General features: G+C 37.2%; 1 protein-coding gene across 4 annotated transcripts in view; it reads left to right on the top strand.

Moving 5' to 3' along the window:
• The first annotated feature begins 637 nt into the window (after positions 1-637).
• LOC127450413 (transcription factor MafG) overlaps positions 638-19,531 on the top strand; it is a 43,556-nt gene continuing 24,662 nt past the window's right edge. For 2 of the 4 annotated variants that reach the window (XM_051714518.1, XM_051714516.1), the window contains exons 1-2: positions 1,121-1,214; positions 3,352-3,617. In XM_051714518.1, the coding sequence (XP_051570478.1) occupies positions 3,521-3,617 (97 nt within the window). In that variant the 5' untranslated portion in view covers positions 1,121-1,214; positions 3,352-3,520. Of the gene's footprint in view, positions 775-1,100; positions 1,215-3,351; positions 3,618-19,531 lie in introns of those variants that run through there. The other 2 variants (XM_051714519.1, XM_051714520.1) reach the window with 2 other exon arrangements.

The following is a 19,531-nucleotide window of genomic DNA, read 5'->3' as shown; positions in this document are numbered from 1 at the left end:
TCACAATATCCTTAAAACATTCATGTTTGAATTCAAATCGAGAGAGAAAACAAAGAAGAACATTTGTGCTCCCACCGTATTTAACTATAACAATACTGAAAGCTCTATTTTGAATGCCCAAAAAATAAAGCATCTTTATGCTGCTTAAATAGTCATTTTCCTCGCCATATTGAATTGATGGTGATTTTTGATAAACACTGTTTGTAATTCTGGCTTTGTCACATCGGCGTGACACTTCATAATTCTTAGCAAATGCAGTAGATAGAGCTGACTTGCTTATTTTGCTCAAAGCTCAATCCGGTGTTTGGATGTATAAGCTATAACCTTGTTTATTTACAAAGGTTACGGTATTTCTTACGTTTAAGTCGAAACTTGCACTGTACTAGCTAGTATTTGTGTAAATCTATTTAAAGAACGACCTATGAAGAAATATTCAGTACACTAACACTTGTAGACATCTTTCATAACGGTCATTGTGAGGCGTCTGAAATCCGGTTGAAAAATGTAAAATGTGCTTATCATCTACATTTAGCTGTTTGACCCTCTGTTATACGCATTATTTTATATCAGTTCATTAATAACGGCTCCTTTAAACGATCCGGTGTCGTAGATCCTTCATGAATGAAGCCACGTGATCAAACATCATATGACGTCGTCTGATTTTAGTACAAGAGAATCCGAACTACATCTCAGACACGTTTGATTTCACTCAAACTCACTTTGGTAACTCTGTTCACAGAAACACACTCAAACAGAAGCGCATCTGTTATACAGGTGAGTGAACGCCATTTGTGCTGTTTCTGAGTGTGTGTGTGTGTGTGTGTGTGTTGTGCTGAGTGTGCATGCACGGCTCCACTCACACATCATGTTTATAATGTCACCTGAAGCAAATCTCTTTATAATCACACATACATATATGCTAATTCATATCTATAAATGAGCTGCTGTGTATAGTTAATAAGGGTTGGAATGACAGCAGCGCACTGTATGGAGGGGAATCCTTGTTTATAGTGACAACTAGGGGGATGTGCAGAAAGGCGCGCGCGCACACACACACAGACACAGCGGCGGCACGAAGCTGCTGTTTCATCACAAGGACGCTGCGCGCTTCAGGTCGGACGCGAGTGTTCGTTCATTCCAATGTGGCTTAATTCATCTGTTCATATCTGAACAGGGGAATCTATTCTTTTATTACTGAATCGTTCCATCGACAGGTAAATGTCGCATTTAAATGAGTGCTTAATTGCTCGACAAATCGATGCTTTGTGATCAAGTGTATTGCTTTGTTGCCTTTAAATCGGCTCACAGATGCTGATTCATCATAACGATGCTCGTTTCATCTCCGTCCGGATCACCTTTACATGCTCATGATAATCTGTGTGTTATACAGTATGGCGTTCAAAAAGGAGATTTTTATTTATTTATTGTGATTTCATTTATTTGTTGAGATTCATTAATGTGCATTTACCGCGCGTGCAAAAAGACCTGTTTGAATGCTCGTGTTTTTGGAGGACAGTGGAGCTTTTAATATCTCCCTTAAATTAAATTGCAATTTTGAACCATGTTGCTTATCTAAAGAATGATCTAAAGGGTTATTTCCTGTGGTTTGAATTAGCTTAAAAAGGAGCAGGTATCTTGTATCTGGAGACCATCAACAGCACTCTTGTTTGGCACGAGCTGATGGTTAAAGTGACAATGTAAAGGCTTTTAAAATAATGTGCATTATAAAGGGATTTATACTCTGCCTGTGCTAAAGATGCGTTACTACATGTTTGATTTTGACAGTATATGTCTTAAGTATTGGTCACAACTCGAACTTGGCTTTGTATATATTTATTATTACTATGGTGTTGTTGTTTTTATTGTTTGATGTGTATCATGGTAGTACCATCTGATACCATCACTGTATCATTGATTTGATACAGTGCTTTTTGTAAGGGTATTGTTTATTATGTATATGCATTTTGGGCATGGTACCATGTGGTAACTGTATGTTTTTGGATATGTATCATGGCAGTACAATGGTATTCTTCGGAATAACATGGTAGGTATTAAAGTAACCTACACAGTACTTTTTGCAAGAGAACTGCACAATAACATGCACTGTTACTCCTCACATGCCCTGTACCAGAAATTAACTGTTTTATTAGGGGGCAATATTGACACCCTGATATTGATTTTCAGAGACTTTTATTTACATGTATGGGGGCAATTTTTAGCCTAACCTTATAAAAACATGCAGCATGTCCTCCCATTTATGTCAAATACTTTTGAATTGAATCAATTAAAAAAAATCAATTGAATCAGTAAATTGTCAATTTGAACAATTATGGGCGTCACCTATTAAATCAAATCAACATGAGACACAAATTTAGGTGTAAATATTGTCCAAGTTATCTCATGTAACACAATAAACGCAGTCCTATATTTTCAATAATTGGCATGTCTCTGTGGTCTCATAGAATTAACTTTAGTTACTATAGTCAGATACTATAACTACATTTCTGCAAACTGACTTTTACTTGCTGCTTACTATGTTTTTCTGCAGTTTCCTCGTGAAATTAACACTACAGGTGCTACAACAGCTGTGCGTTTTATTCACTTTCACCCAAACAATGGTTGATTATGACTTTATAAACTCTTATTTTTTTACTGCTATGTTATGATATCCAAACACTTTTACTATACAAATCATTTGTATTACAATGCTTGTATGACAGACTCACCTTCATTTAAATACTTATTCCAACATGATTAGCTTCCGCGGTAGCTCACCTGATAGTGTTTGACTTTGAATTCGGAAGACTGCGGTTTGAGCCCAGTCAAGAATGCTCGAAACAAAAGTGAAAATAAAACCAAAGTGACATTGAAGCGACATGAAATGAAGTGTTTGTTTCAGAAGAAAAAATAGGCTTTTAATTTGCTTTTATAACACTAGGCCAAATCGGTTAGGTATAGGCATTGGATAAGGTTGTCTGTTTTGTTCACCTCTCATTTATTTTTTTGGACACTATTGGTTAGGTTTAGGCTAAAGTTTTAGGTTAGGGAGGTACATTTTACTCATTTAAACCTCCATCTAAAATCCTCCTTACAAACCTTGTCTGATTACAACATCATTTCACTCACTTTTGTCACTCCCCACTGTACATTTCATTAGGAAACTGCAGCCAGACGTGTAATACAGCACATCTTCCTTTTATTTTTTTTTTTTTACCCCTACATTTTAAATATAAATTTGTCATTTTCAGTGGCATTTGCCTCGAGCCCTGGTTAATTTCTAACCCTGTTCCTGTTCCTTTTGCCTCTGATAAGACTGTGTTTTTTTTTTTTTTTTTGGAATGTGTGTTCTAGCACTCATTGGCTGCTTGGACTGCTGATGCAGTTGATGCAACCAGAAGAAAGAGTTTAATGAGTGGAGGAGGTGCTCTTCATCATATCTTATGTTACTAATGCCGTCTCTGCAGAAATTACAGTTCCTGGAAGAGTGCGGACTGTCGTTTATAAGTATTGCGTTATCTGTATGGAGGACTGTGAGTGCCAGCAGCAGCGCATGACTCCAGAAATGATCAATAAGGTTTTGGAGGGTGTTGGGAGGGGGCTCGATGATGAAACTCAGTGTAAGTGAGGGTGTTTTTTTTTTTTTACAGAAATTGTCTTTTGCTTGCTGTTGCTATGCGTTTTCTTTCTTTCTTTCTTTCTTTCTTTGAGAAGTAACACTTATTGGGAAGAATGCTTGATTTTCTCAGATGTTTGTGGTTTTTAAAGTGTTTTTCAATTTGAACATTTAACTTGACACAACATCCTAAAATGTGCCGTTTATGATGCTGGAAACTAGTGAGATGCTCTAAAAGTGTCTATCTGATACATTAATGTACATAGACGACAATTAAAATTTGCACAGACGGAACCAAAGATACGTCCTGTGAGAAATTATAGTTAGAATGATTGGAATTAGCCTATTATCTATTGTTTATATTTAATTATTTGTTTTTGTTTTTTTCTCTGGTAATATAGATATATGCGATTTAATTGAGATTCATTTGATTAATAAATCGGCATGTTAAAATTTATCGATTTAATCTACTTTAAATAGAAAAATCTATTGGGTTTAAAGTCATAAATACCACTCATTGAGGTCATTGAATTAACCATCCAGTAGGACAGTGGTTCTCAAACTTTTTTAAAAAGTTTTTTAAAATATCACTACAACCACTGAAAAATAAAGACAAATATGCGGCTGAAACACTCATTTATAGTTTAATATTGATGTAAATGCTAACAGATTAAATTAAAACAATGTATCATCCAACTGTTTCTCCTAAACATTGCTTTGTTTTTAAAGCAGTTATTCAAGAACTAGTCATAAAATAGAGTAATAAAATAAAGAACAAATAAAGAGGCTTTTTTTCAGTTAATAAAAAAGTGCTATAAAAAACAAGTAAGCTAATGCAAAATAGAACTACTTAACTGACAATCTTTACTGTGTGATTATTAGATGTACACTGCCATTCAAAAGTTTGGGGTCAATTACTCATTATTTTTTCTTCACATTTTAGAATAATAGTGAAGTCATCAAAACTATGGAATAACAGAAATGGAATTATGGAAATTATGATGTGACTTAAAAAAAAAAAATTATATTTTAGCATCTTCAAAGTAGTCACCCTTTGCCTAGAATTTGCAGACATGTACTCTTGACATTTTCTCAACCAACTTCTTGAGGTATCACCCTGGGATGCTTTTTAAACAGTATTGAAGGAGTTCCCATCTATGTTGGGCACTTATTGGCTGCTTTTCTTTATTATTTGGTCCAAGTCATCAATTTCAATAACTTTAAAAAAAAAAAAAAATTATTACATTTTAGTTTTATAATGAAATAAATTAATATGGTGACACAATTATATTTTTGTCTACAAAACTAATTTCAAACATTTAAGCATACACCTTCAGATCAAAAGATTTTTAAGATCATGAGAAACATTTCAGTCAAGTGACCCCAAACTTTTGAACAGCAGTGTACATTAATACGGATTCGATACAGTCAAAGTTTGACTGAAAAGTAGACATGTCATTGAAATTTATTGGGCTTAAATCTATAAAGATATTCAGCCGAGGACAGTGAGTGACATAAATAATAGCTCAAAAGAGAACATGAATAAAACCATCTCGCTGTTTCTTCCAGAAGATGAAATTCAATCTAAGCACAAAATAAAAATTGAGCAAAATTAGCCATTGTTTTAGTGGAGTACCTTAAAAGTATATTAAGGACAGAGTCTTTCTAGCAAGTCAGTTCACTGTCGGCCATCTTTGGAACACTCTCGGGATTTTATTTCCAGTCATGACAGTGCAGCTCCTATCTACTTGAATGGGGGAACACCGAAATCTCCAAAACGGTTGGTCAAGATTACGATCAAAGAACATATTTCAAATCAGCAGTAAAATCTGCTGATATCATAAAGTGTGCTGCTTTACCTCAGATTACGCTAAAAAAAACGCAATTTTCCCGGTGTGTATAGCTAATGTGCATGCGCGTTCTAGAGATGATTGACAGGTGATGTCTATATAAAAGCTGATTGGCTCTTTTACCTGTAAGGCGGGACAACCTTTTTACATCCGTTGACCGTTGGATGCTCAGAGCTTCTTGGTTGGGCGTTCCAATTTCTCCCATTTATTTCAGTAGAAGTGGCCTGTCTCTGCTAAATAGTTTCTGTTACAGATTAGCATTTACACCTCAAATGCGATGTGGTCACATGCATTTTTGACTACCTCCATATGTGGTTTTTGTGATCCGATCACACAACGTTTTGCACCCTGTTTACACCTGTATAACATTGACAACTTGTGATCAGATCACCCGAAACACATCTTAATACAAAGTGTAAACAGGGGCCAGGGGCTGGTTGCACCAGCTAAACGTAAGTTACAGCTTAGCCTAGTAGTGGTATAAATGGGCACTAAGTCACAATTTACGCACTACTAAATATTTGAGCATTGCACCATTAAACTTAGGTAGGACGTAACCCTATGTATAAACTAAATATTTATGGAAGCCTCTGACCAGGAGTAACTGATGGAATAAAAAAGCAGAATGATGTTTTATTACATAAATGTGCTCATGTTTTTGTGACAGGCATCAGTCATTTCGACATACAGTATGATGTTGAAATTTTTCACTCGTTTACTTTTACGAGAGAGAGAAAAAACTTTCTAATGGTGCAGTTTTCAAGGTGCATCGCCCGGTGTCAAGTTTCAACACATTAAAAATATGTCTATTTTTCCAGCCTGTTGTATTAGTATTTATTTATTTTGGATACAGTTCTTATATATTGTTATTTACACAGGGCAAATATGCTATTTATCAAATCTACTTTCATTTAGTATCGTATTTTAATGGGGATATAATTTATTACAGCTGACAGTTATGTGAGCAAACAAGGTTTGAACATCAACCGTAACAAGATCAAACTGAAATTCACGGCTTTTTAACACTTCTGTGTACAAATTTGAAGGCTGTTTATTGGAATAGTACAGGTAAACATAATATTATGTGACTACGCATTACTTTACGAAGAGTTAAGTAGTTAAGTCTTGCATTAAGAACAGGTGGTGCAACCAAATTAAGCTCTATCTTTGTTACAAACTAACTAGTAGTTACTAACTTTACTAAGCTGGTGCAGCCCTACCCTAGAGACCAACATCAAAAAGACTTGAGGGTTGGCTCTTTTGAATGAATCACCTGTAAGTAACCACCTTAACGCCCTATCAACCACCCAGATCACCCTAGCAACTGCATAGGAATGCCCTGGCAACCACCCACACCAGCATTGTGGTGTTGAGTTTAGTATTGGCAGACATCACTTATATTTTCCTCAGAAAATGCAACAATCTGGTTATTTTTTTGGCCTAAGGTAGAATTTGTTCTCCACTAGGTGATGAGAATATTAAGGTGAAATTCTGGTAATAAACTCAACAGCTCAGCAGAGCTTGTGATGATAAATGCATACAGTATATGCTCAAATAGATCTACTTTCCTTCCTCATGCTGTTGGTTTGAAAGTCTAGCTTCATATTTCAGCACTCTGCTATTCGGTTCTATCCCCTAAATCTTGTGCTTCAAGCAATGTTTTTCAAAGGTCTATGAAACTTCCTCTTGTGTCCCTCTGCACTCTTCATTCTAACACTCTGGTGCATTCAGAGTGTTTGGGCTCCATTATCAGTTATTTGGCCTGTCATTTATTTTTGATAGCTTTACTCAAAACCTGTGTACTATATTTAACTCTGAACCAAGATGTTAGTTAGTTTATAAAAAGCTTGGTTTTCTCATTCCAGTTTTGTATTTGAAGCTTTACCCATGAGATTTACCCTCTGCAAAAAAATCAATATGGCATTAGAAAGAGTCTCTAATCTTTTTACAATGTTAGAGATTGACTCCAAATGTCAATATCGAATTTACCTTGAGCTGGGGCTTTCATTTAGCAAAGAAATTCAATCTCTCCCCAGTAGTTAAACTCCACAGTAATGACCACTGACTGCTTATGGTTTATTCCTGAAGTGTAAGTGAGGTTGACTTAGTCTTGCCTAGCCAGACTTTTGATCACCATCATAAAGTCTGGGTCACCGTGCAGCTGTTTGTGGCTAAGAACCCTCAGTTAGACAACCAACCATGGTTTGTTTTGTTTTTTATGCCATTTAGGGTTTATCTGAAATAGATTGTACAACAATAATAGACCTGAGGAAAAATTATGGAAATAATGCCGTGAAATTTGGAATTTTTGTTTGTAGACTTTCTGAATTTCTGCCCGTCCAAAAATTATAGGGTAGTTCCGTGTCAACTCAGAGGTACACGACTCAAATTCAATTTTTAATATTTTTTTCACTGGTTAAAGACATGCATAAATGACTATGAAAGCCAGAATATTAAATGCCATGGATCAGTATTTACTGAGTAATCCATTATATTGTAGAGAGGAGTCAAAATGACAATTTTTGCCAATGTTTTTGGGGATGAAAATCTAACCTTATTCCAGGTGACCCAGATTTGGTTTTCGACCACTGAAAATGCTACATGGTCACACAAGAATTCGGCATCTTGTTTTCAATTGTTTTGGTACACTAGGATCAGCCACATTATGCAGAGTCACCAACAAGCACCATCTCCTATCAGACATTTTATAATTGGCTCCAGCGTGTTCCCCTGTGGCATGACCCGGAGCGAGTCGGAAGACCCATGTTCGGATCCCACGTTGAAACCAGGAAGTAATCGCATTCGCTTAATCCGTGATGAGCATGTGTCAGAGGTTGCATTTTCCCCTCTAACATTTCATTTTTACTCCACTGATGTTTAGGTTTGAGGTTTGGATGGGCAGGTGCAGTATAGAAAACATGCATTCCTCTTCACTGTTTTACAGCATATACAGCTGAAAACTCACTTTACAACTCAATTTTGATACCCCTCTGTGGACATCACACCCAGAACATAGACCTCACACGTGCCCATACGCCCACAATACTTACCACTTTGGCAGTGTTTCGAATTTAAGAAAACAAAGCTAAAGAAAAGTCAACCTACTGTTTCCGATTTCACTGTGAGATCAGTCTTTAAAATAGGTAAAATTTGCAATTTACGCATGCAGCCACACTGAGAGCCCCCATATCTCTGGGATTTAACCATATAGGGTCTTAAATGTGAAGATACAAAAAGGAAAGTTTGTTCTGAACCAGAACCTTAAAGGATATTAAGATATCTGTAATACTTCTGGAGTAATAGGCACTCCAACTGTGGAAACACAACACAAAATACCCTTTTTCGACTCGCATCATTGGCATATGATGCAACAAGGGGTTCTGAAGTCAGCTGATGTAGTAATAGACCTACATATCTCTGTGTAAAATTAAAATAATGATGCTGCCAACTTTTCTAAGGTAATTAGTTTTAACCTGTAGTTTTGCTCCAAATCATAAGCGAAATTGTCATTTTGACCTTCCTCTACAATTTTTTTTTATTTTTATAATTCTGTAAATATTAATATTTTGGCTTTCATCATCATTTATGTATTTCGTTCACCAATCAATTTTTTTTAATCAAAAACAAATTTGCTAGCCAGGGAAGTTTCTGAAATTCGGTTTATTTGACTGGTTACAAAGCTTCTCAAACTAAACTCTGAATCTCTTTCAAAGATTTAAAAACCATGAACTGGGCAAACTTGGGTGAGTTCTTTCTCACAAGTGCTCTTTGTATCTACTAGTTTCCAGACAGAGTGATATAAACCTGTGCATTCTGGGCTTGTTAGTTTCACAAGTGCTTTCCAGTTTTGTGTATAGCATGCATCAGATGGTCAGTGAGCGGTTTGTGGGTGGCCAATCTTTGACTAGTGTCAAAATACTTAGAGACCTTGGTCAGCCCAACTCATCCACCACCACGGTTTGTCCTGTCAAGAGAGTTGGCATTGGGTTATTCACAATTAATGGCACACCATCTCTTCACTGCTGTTGAAAGCATCCAAATAATTTTCTGCTCCTTTTTCATGCTCTGAAAAGCTGCTAGTTTATGTTGTCTTTGCCCTCTGTGCATAAATTGATGCCAGTCTCGCAGAAACGCAACCCCAGTGCAGTCTGCTTTTTAATTTGCAGTTAAACGGTGGTCGACACACACAGCTTGTTTGATAATTTACTTGACTCTGTTGAAGGGGGGGATGATTAGATCTGCATACGACTACTCATTTTCTCTTTTCTCACTGTGTTTGATCAGGCAGATACAGAAGGGTTGAGCAACATGTTAACATCAGCTGCTGATCATGCATGAAATTAACTGCAGAGTTTCTGAGACAGTCGCAGTTGGTCTGTCTTCATTAAGGGGCTTCTGAGAGGTCTGCAGGTTGGAAAATGACTCACCTGGTGGCTTTCACCAAAATACACAAGACTGCCTGCTCCCATAATGATCACTTACTGCTAACTAAAATTCACACTAGTTTCTATGTAGAAAATTTAGATTCTGGATTGAAATTTTAAAGTGTAAATTTACACGTTTAATAAAGCTGTCTAATTAAATAATGAAATTTGGATATTTTTCAAATTTAAGATAAAAATGCACGTTCTAATGCAAAAACTGTGTATTCAAACTTAGTTGTGTGCCAAGCACAGACAACTTAGGTGGAGGTCTTTGGTAGTTGTGTCTCGCTCTCTTATCAGCATCTGGCAGCACAAGGTGCCGTTCACGCAGAATCATAGCTTGTCCTTCTGCGCTTATTTCCCATTGTTTTTCTACGTAAACTAGGGATGTGCACGAGTAATCGAGGAATTGTTCTGCACCAGCTAGTTGACTATTAAAACCACTACTTGAATATCTACAGTGAGCAACGCTGAACTATACTGTACTTCTCCTCTGAATCTCTCACAAAATCTCGCAGTTACAGTTGAATCCACTGGGGGTGCTGTGGATGTGTGTTGTCAAAGGGTTTGATGCAGGGTATGAAATCAACACCCACCAAGTGCCAAATGCAGGTACATTTTCTGTTTGGCCAATGAATTTTGCAGCATCACAGGCCATTCTGTCAGGTGGCTTTTGCTTTCTATCAGTTTATGTCAGCTTGTAAAATAAATGTAAACACATTCTAGTTTGTCCTCGAGGGCTCCATAGACCTACAGAACAGTCAGTAGCGCATGTGTTTACATAGAATGGCTCTTATTAGCCCGTAGTCCCACTGTTCATCAATACTCTCAAAAGACGTGTGTCCACTGGCGTGTGGTGAGCGAAGGTGGATTCAGTGCTTTTAATCCAGACTTCAAATGATGATTGGATGCATTCTTTGTGACAATTCTGTAGCTGGTTAAGCAAACATTTAATAAGTCAACACTGTTTGTATACTTTGGGCATTTGAAAATGAAGTTGGCATTTTTCCAACTATAATCCCGCATATTTAAGATGACATCATTGCTCGTATAGTAGGAAATACACACTGGGCTTTGGGTATTACAAACTCACCCTAAAGCGGCACTTCTCTGATGTGGTGAGCAGATTTCTTGCACGCCAGTGGGCACATACCGTTAGAATTACATCTTAACGCAAGATGAAAGTAATGTTTAGGAGAGTTCATGCCATCGGGATGGAAGGAAAACCACTCTTTGATTTACAGTGGATGTGTGAGTAAGTTTTAATTACCCACAGCAACACATACAAATTCTCTGGTAATGAATGCATTGTAATCAAATCACTTTTAATGTCACACAACCATATACACAAGTGCAATAATGTGTGAAATTCTTGGGTGCAGTTCCGTGTGTGAAATACGAAAAACGAATGGTTTTCATGACGTTCGGTTTCATTAACTGTTCTTGAACGTGCATTATTCCGGTGATGTGGACAGAAAACTGGACTAAAATACTCAGTGTTTCCATGTATTGCTATAAAGCATCACAGCAACACTGTTACTGAATCTACAGCGTGAGACAAGACATAAAGCACTACCAGTAGACCGATTCCCAAAGAAATGACTCTTTTGAGCCAGTTCTTTTAAATCTACAGCTAGAGACATAACAAGTGAAAGTGTTATCTGATTCTCAAACACCAGCTCTTTTTTGTGAATCAGAAAGACTTCTGAATCAGTTGAAGCTGACTGAATTAATTGATTCACTCCATGTAAACCAAGAATTGCTACTGTGTTGCGTGTACTTTAGGCTCATGAGAGTTACTTACTGGTCATTCATATGACAACATGTACTTTAAAATACAAATTTAGTTTGTTGAAATAAATGGATAATCTGAAAAAATTATTCTAAATGGACTATCTGAAAATTAGATTTCTTAAATAATAAAACAATACAATTCTTTAAAAATGCAGTTTACTTTTAAACATTCATCCAGTATTGTTTATCTCATATGTCTGTCAAATCCACTTGTAAAATGCAATAAAAAAATAATAATAAAAACAAAAAAAAATGTTCGATATGAAAACTGGCTGGTAATTTGTTTTTTTTTAATCTACCACCTTGGCTGGTGGGGCTAAAAAGTTAATTTTGGCCCTGGTTGGATGACAGAAGGAATTATGGTATCTTTGGCCAAGTGAAGTGTGGCAAAACTTTTATTTTTTTAATTATTTAGATTCTTATTGAATTATAATGTATTTATATCCGGTTCTTGTTGGAGTCATGCATACCAACGGATGAGAATCTGCTTTTATGGTGGAAAGAAAATGTGAAGAGGTACGAGACACTCAGAAGCTAATCAGGCTGGTATCATAATAACATTAGAAATGATAACATTTTTTATATCTGTCCTAATGCTGTCAGTTTCTGTGCAAGCTCTGGGTGATTTTGCTGGTATTTTTTATTCATTTTTATTTATTTATTTATTTATTTATTTATTTTATTTATTTATTTTTTTATTCTTTTTTCTAAAGAAAAGCATAGTTTGTTGAAGTTAGCTTATTTTGGTGTCACGTGACGCTATGCAAGTGGAAGCAGCCTAGTGGCGTTCTCCGCTACACTTTGCTACAATTATCCTTTCAATCAACATTACTCTGTGAGAACTGATTTAATTTTGATTGTTAAACTGCACGGGGAGTGTAGGATGTCGAAGTAAAAATCATTAAAAAGCATTTACGGCCACACACGTCTGACGCTTCTCAAGAGCAAGATGGTGGGGGTCCAGTTGTAAATGACAGCGTGCCTCAGGATGTAGGTCAAGATATTGCAAACATTTATGCAGCACTAAAGAAAATCTCGACCGACATGGAGGGCCTGGATGAGGCCGAAAAGCAGATTTAATCTCAGGAAGCAGCCGAAAAAGAGCTGCAGACTAATCCGCTGGCCACCAAAACTGATGTGGGGAAAATGAGAGGATATGGAAAATCGAAGCAGACGTAATGTTTGTTTCGTTGGAATCCCCGAGGGAAAGGAAGGTCAAGATATGGTCAAGTTCCTGGATGGGTTTATTCCGAATTTGTTCGACACAGCGGGCCGTCATCTGTAAAAAGAGCACGCATACAGAGCTCTCGGTCGGCGTCCCAGAGCGGGTGACAGAAGTCAACTGGTTTCTCGCAGTCGGCAGACAGAGACGTTTTATGTGTGGCGAGGAATAAAGGAAAGTCAAGCCGGTTCTCGCCGCCTCCTTTTCATTGAACTTTGTTACAATTTGTTATGCGGTTAGCTGCCCACTGTCTGTCTATCTCAATCTACTTTTTATTTTTTTATTGGCTTATTGTTGAGTTTATTTGTTCATTTTGTGGGTTTGATGTTGTTATTTACTGAGGCCTATTTCATTTAAATCTTTCATGTGCAGTTCAACATATGGTGTATGAGAAAAGAAAAAAACACCGGACTGAAGTAATCTTGTAGCAATGGTGTGCATGGACCATCAGATTTCTGGGGGATGGACACCAGTTATGTTATGCGCGAGGTTGAAGTGCACTTTAATATAGGGAAAATGTTTCTCTCCGTGTGGAATGTTAATGAGTTGGGGCACCCAATAAAAAGAAGGAAGATTATATCTTAAACTTAAAAAAAGTTCATAGTATTCCTTCAAGAAACACACCTTTCTGCACAGGAAGCTGAAAAGCTTGGCAGGGCATGGGGAGGGGTGGGCATGCGTTTTGCAGTGCTGGTTCGAATAAGAGCAGGGGAGTCATTATGTTGATTAGTAAGCATTTACAATTTAATTGTCTCAAACAGATTAAAGTTAATTTAGGAAGTCATTATTGTTTTGGCTGAAATACAGGGGCAAAATCTTATTTTGGCTAATATTTATGCACCCAACGCTGATGATCAGAACATTTTTATAGATCTTGAGGGAAAGTTACAAGCAGCTGGGATCCTTCATGATGTGGTTTTGGGTGAAGACTTCAATCTTTTAATGGATCTGGTCCTTGATCATAGTGATGCAAATGTGTGTAGACCCTTTAGAGTAACGTTGACACTACAGAGGATGTGTAAAAATCTTGGTCTTACAGACATTTGGAGACTTCGGAATGCATCTAGGAGGGACTACACCTTTTTTCATCAGTTCATAAGATTTACTGTAGATTTTTTTTTTTTTTTTTTTTTTTTAATAAATCTAAGTCACTTATTCCATCTGCCACTGATTGCTCAATTAGGAACATTTTAGTTTCAGATCATGCTTCGGTGCATATAGAGAAAAGGAAATCATATATGGCGCTTTAATACATCCCTTCTACAGGACCCAGCATTTCAACAAATGTTAAAGACAGAAGTTGTTTATGTAGAAACCAATTAGTCCTCAGTGTCCTCTGTGGGCATGGCATGGGAGGCGCTTAAGGCAGTTCTTAGGGGGCAGATCATATCAATATGCCTCATTCATTAAAAAGATCAAAGCACAGGAATTCATAGAATTGCAAAAGAATATTAAAAATGCTGAAACAGAGCTGAAGTGCCAAATGTCATCCAATGGTCTTAGAGAGTTGACAGCTAAAATATAGGTACAATACTATTTTGTCACAGAAGGTAGAGTTTTGCTTATTCAGGGCAAGACAGACATACTTTGACTTGGGGGACAAGGCAGGGAAACTCTTGCCAGATACATTAAAACAAAGAGAGTTTTTATTTTCCACTTTTCCTTCAGTGAAGTCTTCTGGAGGCAATATATTTGCCTCTGCCACAGATATTAATAAAGCCTTTAAAGAATTATATTTAGATCTTTATAGCTCCACATCTTTGTCTACCGATAAGGATATGAGCAACTTCGTAGAGCCATTAGAACTTCCTAAATTGACGAATGATCAAAAAGACTTTCTTGACTCAGATATTACTTTGGAGGAGCTGGTTAAGGTAATTAAAGCCTTGCCAACAGGTAAGGCACCAGGGCCGGATGGTTTTGCTGCATAATTTTTTAGATCTTATGTCACAAAACTGGCTCCATTTATGTTAGAAGTTTACACAGTCATTAAAGAGGTAAACTTCCGCCAACCATGACGCAAGCCCTTATCAGTTTCATTCTTTAAAAGATGAAGACCCAAATTAATGTAAAAGTTATCATCTAATTTCCCTGATCCAGTTAGATGTAAAAATATTGTCTAAAATTCTGGCTAATCAGTCAAGCAGAATAATTACATCTCTTATACATATAGATCAAGTGGGGTTTATTCGTGGTCATAGTTCTTCTGAGAATATTAGACATTTTATAAACAGAAAATGAATGACTATAATGCCAATATTAGTTATTTATGTTTAGAACTATTAGTGGTTAAAATTAGTAAACTAAGTAAGTGTTGTGGGTCAATGGTTAAACAAAATGATTTTGAACTAACTAAAAGTTTTAGTGTTAAAGTTCTTGAAGTCATCCCAAATTAAATTAGGAAATACATGTCAGTACATTGTCCATCGATTTTGGCTGATGAAGGCCTTTGTTAGTGGTTAATTCATTTTCTTTGTAGTTCATTATTTAAGAGAGTGTTGGCCCTCCTTTGACCAAGTTGATATAGGTATCATTCAGTGAGGAGCATCGCAGTCTGGCTGGAAGCTTAGGTAACTCAATGACATTGAGTTTCCATCAATTCATCCCCTGTGAAGTCCATCTTGGTAGACTGAAATGAAGTCTGCCTGGCACATGCTGCAGTTGGTCATCATCACTCAGCGCAACTTAGCAGTGGGAGTCGGACATCAGGCAGGACCGGAGATAGATCTGGCAGGCTCTGATATAATCCCAAGGTTTAGACAGGGAAAGAAATAGAATTAAAATTAGCATGGATGCCATTTACTTTAAATCAGGGTTAAAGAATAAGAAGTGTTTCCGGTTCTGGCAGACCTAACTAAAGCAGTATAACTATGAATTGAGGAATAAATTAGGTGGATGCCTGGCTGAATAGATGAGTCTTTAGTCTAGACTTAAACTGATAGAGTGTGTCTGAGTTTCGAACACTGCTAGGAAGACTATTCCATAGTTTAGGAGCCAAATATGAAATTGATCTCTCTCCTTGTGTGGATTTTGATATTCTCAGTATTGTTAACAGTCCGGAGTTTTGTGATCGTAGTGAGCGTGATGGATTATATCATGATAGAAGTTCACTTAAGTACTTTGGAGCTAGACCATTAAAAGCCAAGTAATTAACAGAATTTAAAAATTAATACTTAACAGGTAGCCAATGTAACGCAGACCAAATTGGGCTGATATGATCGTATTTCTTGGTTCTAGTCAACACTCTAGCTGCTGCATTTTGAACCAGCTGAAGTTTATTTATTAAACCTGCAGGACAGCCAAGCATTACAGTAATCTAGTCTTAAGGTCATGAACTCATGAATTAGTTTTTCGGCATCAGAAACAGATAGCATGTGTTGTAAATTAGCAATATTTCTGAGGTGGAAGAATGCAGTATACAAATATTGGAAATGTGTTTTTCAAATTTTAGATTGCTATCAAATATAACATCTAAATTTTTTGCTGTCTAAATTGGAAGCTCTTGCTCTGACAGCATATTGTCCTACCACAGCTTTCCAACCTGGCGCCTTTCAATGGCCCAAGCAAGGCATTAGGTATTGAGGATTTATTTTCCAGCAAATTTGAGAGATTTAGTTATTTGAGATAATTTGGACCCATTAATGAAAAAGTTATCGTGTGATGTTGATAGGTGGGCATCACTACATTTGTCTATGGCAGGGAAGGTCAATGTTATAAAAATGAATTGTATTTCCAAATTCAATTATTTACCTCAGTCTCTCCCCCTAGAAGTTTCTCTTTCTTATTTATGTCTTTTATTTGGAATGATAAAGGACCTTGTTTGCATTTCAGTAAGTTGCATAGACCAATTGACAAAGGAGGTTTAGGCCTCCCCAAAATTTTGTTTTATTACTATGCTTTTAGTCTAAGACACTTGGCCCATCAGTCTCTTCCACCTGAGAGAGCCGGTCCCTGGAACAACATTAAACAAGCGGTCCTTGCCCCAATTTCACCATTGCAAAATCTTTCTATTAAATTGCCTAGAGAAGTAAAAATGCATCCTATTATTTCAAATATTCAGTATGGACAAAGGTTTCCCGTATGTTACATTTTGAGTATAGCTGAACCCCAAATTATGTATTAACAAGTCCCCCTTTTGCTGGAAAGAATGGGTGGAGAGGGGTGTTGCTACAATGGTGACCTTTATGAAAATGGAGCTTTGTGATTTAATTTGAAAATATAACACAGCAATTTGGGATTTCTAGGTCTCAGTTTTTCAGGTATTTACAGTTGCGCCGTTATACTATTTTTGGTGGTAGTACACAACCCCCTAAAGCTGCAGACACTCTTTGTATGGTGCTCACGGCCTTTGGAAAGGGGCATGAAGCTTCAGTGTAATATTCCTCATTGATACAGAGTCTTGGTGACGGGGCCTTAACAACTCTTAAGAGATTATGGGAAAGAGATTTAAACTTGGTATTGGAGGATGGGGAGTGGGAAAGAATTTAAAAAAAAATGCAAGGGTGTGCCTTATTCAGTTTAAGATTTTGCATAGTTTCTATTGGACTCCCTCTAGATTGTTTAGGCTTGGTTTAAAAGACACACCGATCTGCTGGCGATGTCAGTTGGAGGATGGAGACATGGTCCATGCTCTGTGGTTCTGTGCTAAGATTCAAGAATTCTGGTTAAAAGTCCAGAATTGTATGTGTGAGGTTATAGATACTCATTTCATTCTGCCCCAGACTATGTATATTGGGTGATGGGGTGGTTATTAAAGTAGATTAATCCAAACTAGTGTAGTGATTGGCAGACAAATAATTCTTAGAGGATGGAAGTCAATTGGTGCTCCCTCATTTCAAGAATGGTTCACCGAATTGGGCAGGGTGGCGGCATTCGAAAAGATGTCATACAAACAGCTTGGCAGATTAGATGCATATGGTAAGCAATGGGACACATACATGATGTGAGGGCCATGTGGAGAAAACCCTTTGTTTCTGTCTCTCTCTCTTCATGTTTATATGTTTATACTCGGGCTTGGATCACTGGAATGTTTGTTGGGGGTTGGGGTGGAGTTGGGGATTGGGAGGGGGATAGGGAATTATTGGAGATTAAGGGGGATAATGGGTGACTCTGTGCATGTATAAATTGCTTTGTTCTGTTTTATGTTTGAGAATCAACCAATAAAAATGTTAATCAGAAGATAGCTTATTTTGAAACCATTCTTGGTTACGTTTGTGAATAAAACAAAATATACATTTCACGTATGTGTCATATTTGTTATTTTTTTAACATACATTTTAATTTGAGTAATCGATAACACAGTGCTATTAACATGTTGCGTTCTAAGTGTTTTTTAGCATGTTGCTAAGCAGTTTCCAGGGGGTGGTTATATACTGGCCAAGACAAAGGAGTCCCCCAAGTCTCTGTGATATTCTGGTCTCTAGATATTGCTCTGGTCTCTCCTTTAACAAAACTCTTTGGGATTTTTTTTTTTATCCGTTTAATCACCCATTAGTACCATTTAGCTAATACCTGAAAAGCTGATGTTAGCAAGGTAGTTGAGAGCCAGGCCGAGTTTTTGATTAAGCCTCAAACTCACGCCACTGGTTGAGCCAGAAGCTGACTTTTCGCACTGCTCAGTCAAGCAGATCATGTTTTGAAAGCACCACCGAGCCACAACATTTACACTCTTGAGGAAATCAGTCTATATAAATGGCTTACTAACAGTCAGGCCCACATGGAATCAGTTGCTGGGTTTCCATCCAAATGTTTCGCATTTTTGAAGTGCTTTTCTAAAAATTCAACAGAAGAAAATACAAATTGATGCGAGCTTCCATCCACTACGTAATGTGCATTAACTTGAGGAAGCCTGCCTTGTCATGATGGAGCAGCTGAATTGACCTCCTTGCTTCAGGGAGTTTTATTTGCAGGATTGGAGCAATTGTACCTCATTTTATTAAATTCTGCCAGGAGACACCGCAGAATAAGTTAAATATCTAATATAATGAGGGATGAAATTGCTGTGATGTCCACACGCTGTCAGTCACCGCATGCCTGGGAGCGCCTACACTCAGAACTGTTCTGGTGGATTTTGAGGACCCACTTTATCGACCAGCTGTGGGTTAAACACTTCTGAATGACAAGGCCTATTTTCAAAGAATTGTGTGCCAAGATTGGACCTATCGTTGGGCCAGTCACATCAAGCTATCGCACGCTCATAACACATGCACGAATGGTCAAAACACTTCATAGTTTTGCAGATAAACTGTTTCCATCACCTTAATGCGCATTTTAACTAATGAGAAACTCTAGAAAATCCACTTCCTCCTAGCGCATACAATTTTAAGCGAATTTAGAAAGTTTATTCGCATATCAAGTGTTTCCATTCAGGATTTCTTATGTACAATTTCAAAATGCACATAAAAATATTGAAACCCAGCTAACGAGCACAGAAAGCTGTGCAGATTTCTACAGAATTGGAACGCTAATCATCAAGTTCTGCACATCCCCACCCCTCACATGGTGCTCACCCGGGAAACGCAGGTTCAAGTTCAGCCTGCTCTTCACTGTTTATCCAGTATAAAGGCAAATGATATTATGAACAGGATGTTAATTATCAGACAAAGGATATTTCTGATGCTTATGACTA

Source organism: Myxocyprinus asiaticus, chromosome 13 (genome assembly GCF_019703515.2).
Source record: "Myxocyprinus asiaticus isolate MX2 ecotype Aquarium Trade chromosome 13, UBuf_Myxa_2, whole genome shotgun sequence".
Classification (NCBI taxonomy): Eukaryota; Metazoa; Chordata; class Actinopteri; order Cypriniformes; family Catostomidae; genus Myxocyprinus; species Myxocyprinus asiaticus.
This window is presented reverse-complemented; position numbering and strand designations above follow the sequence as displayed.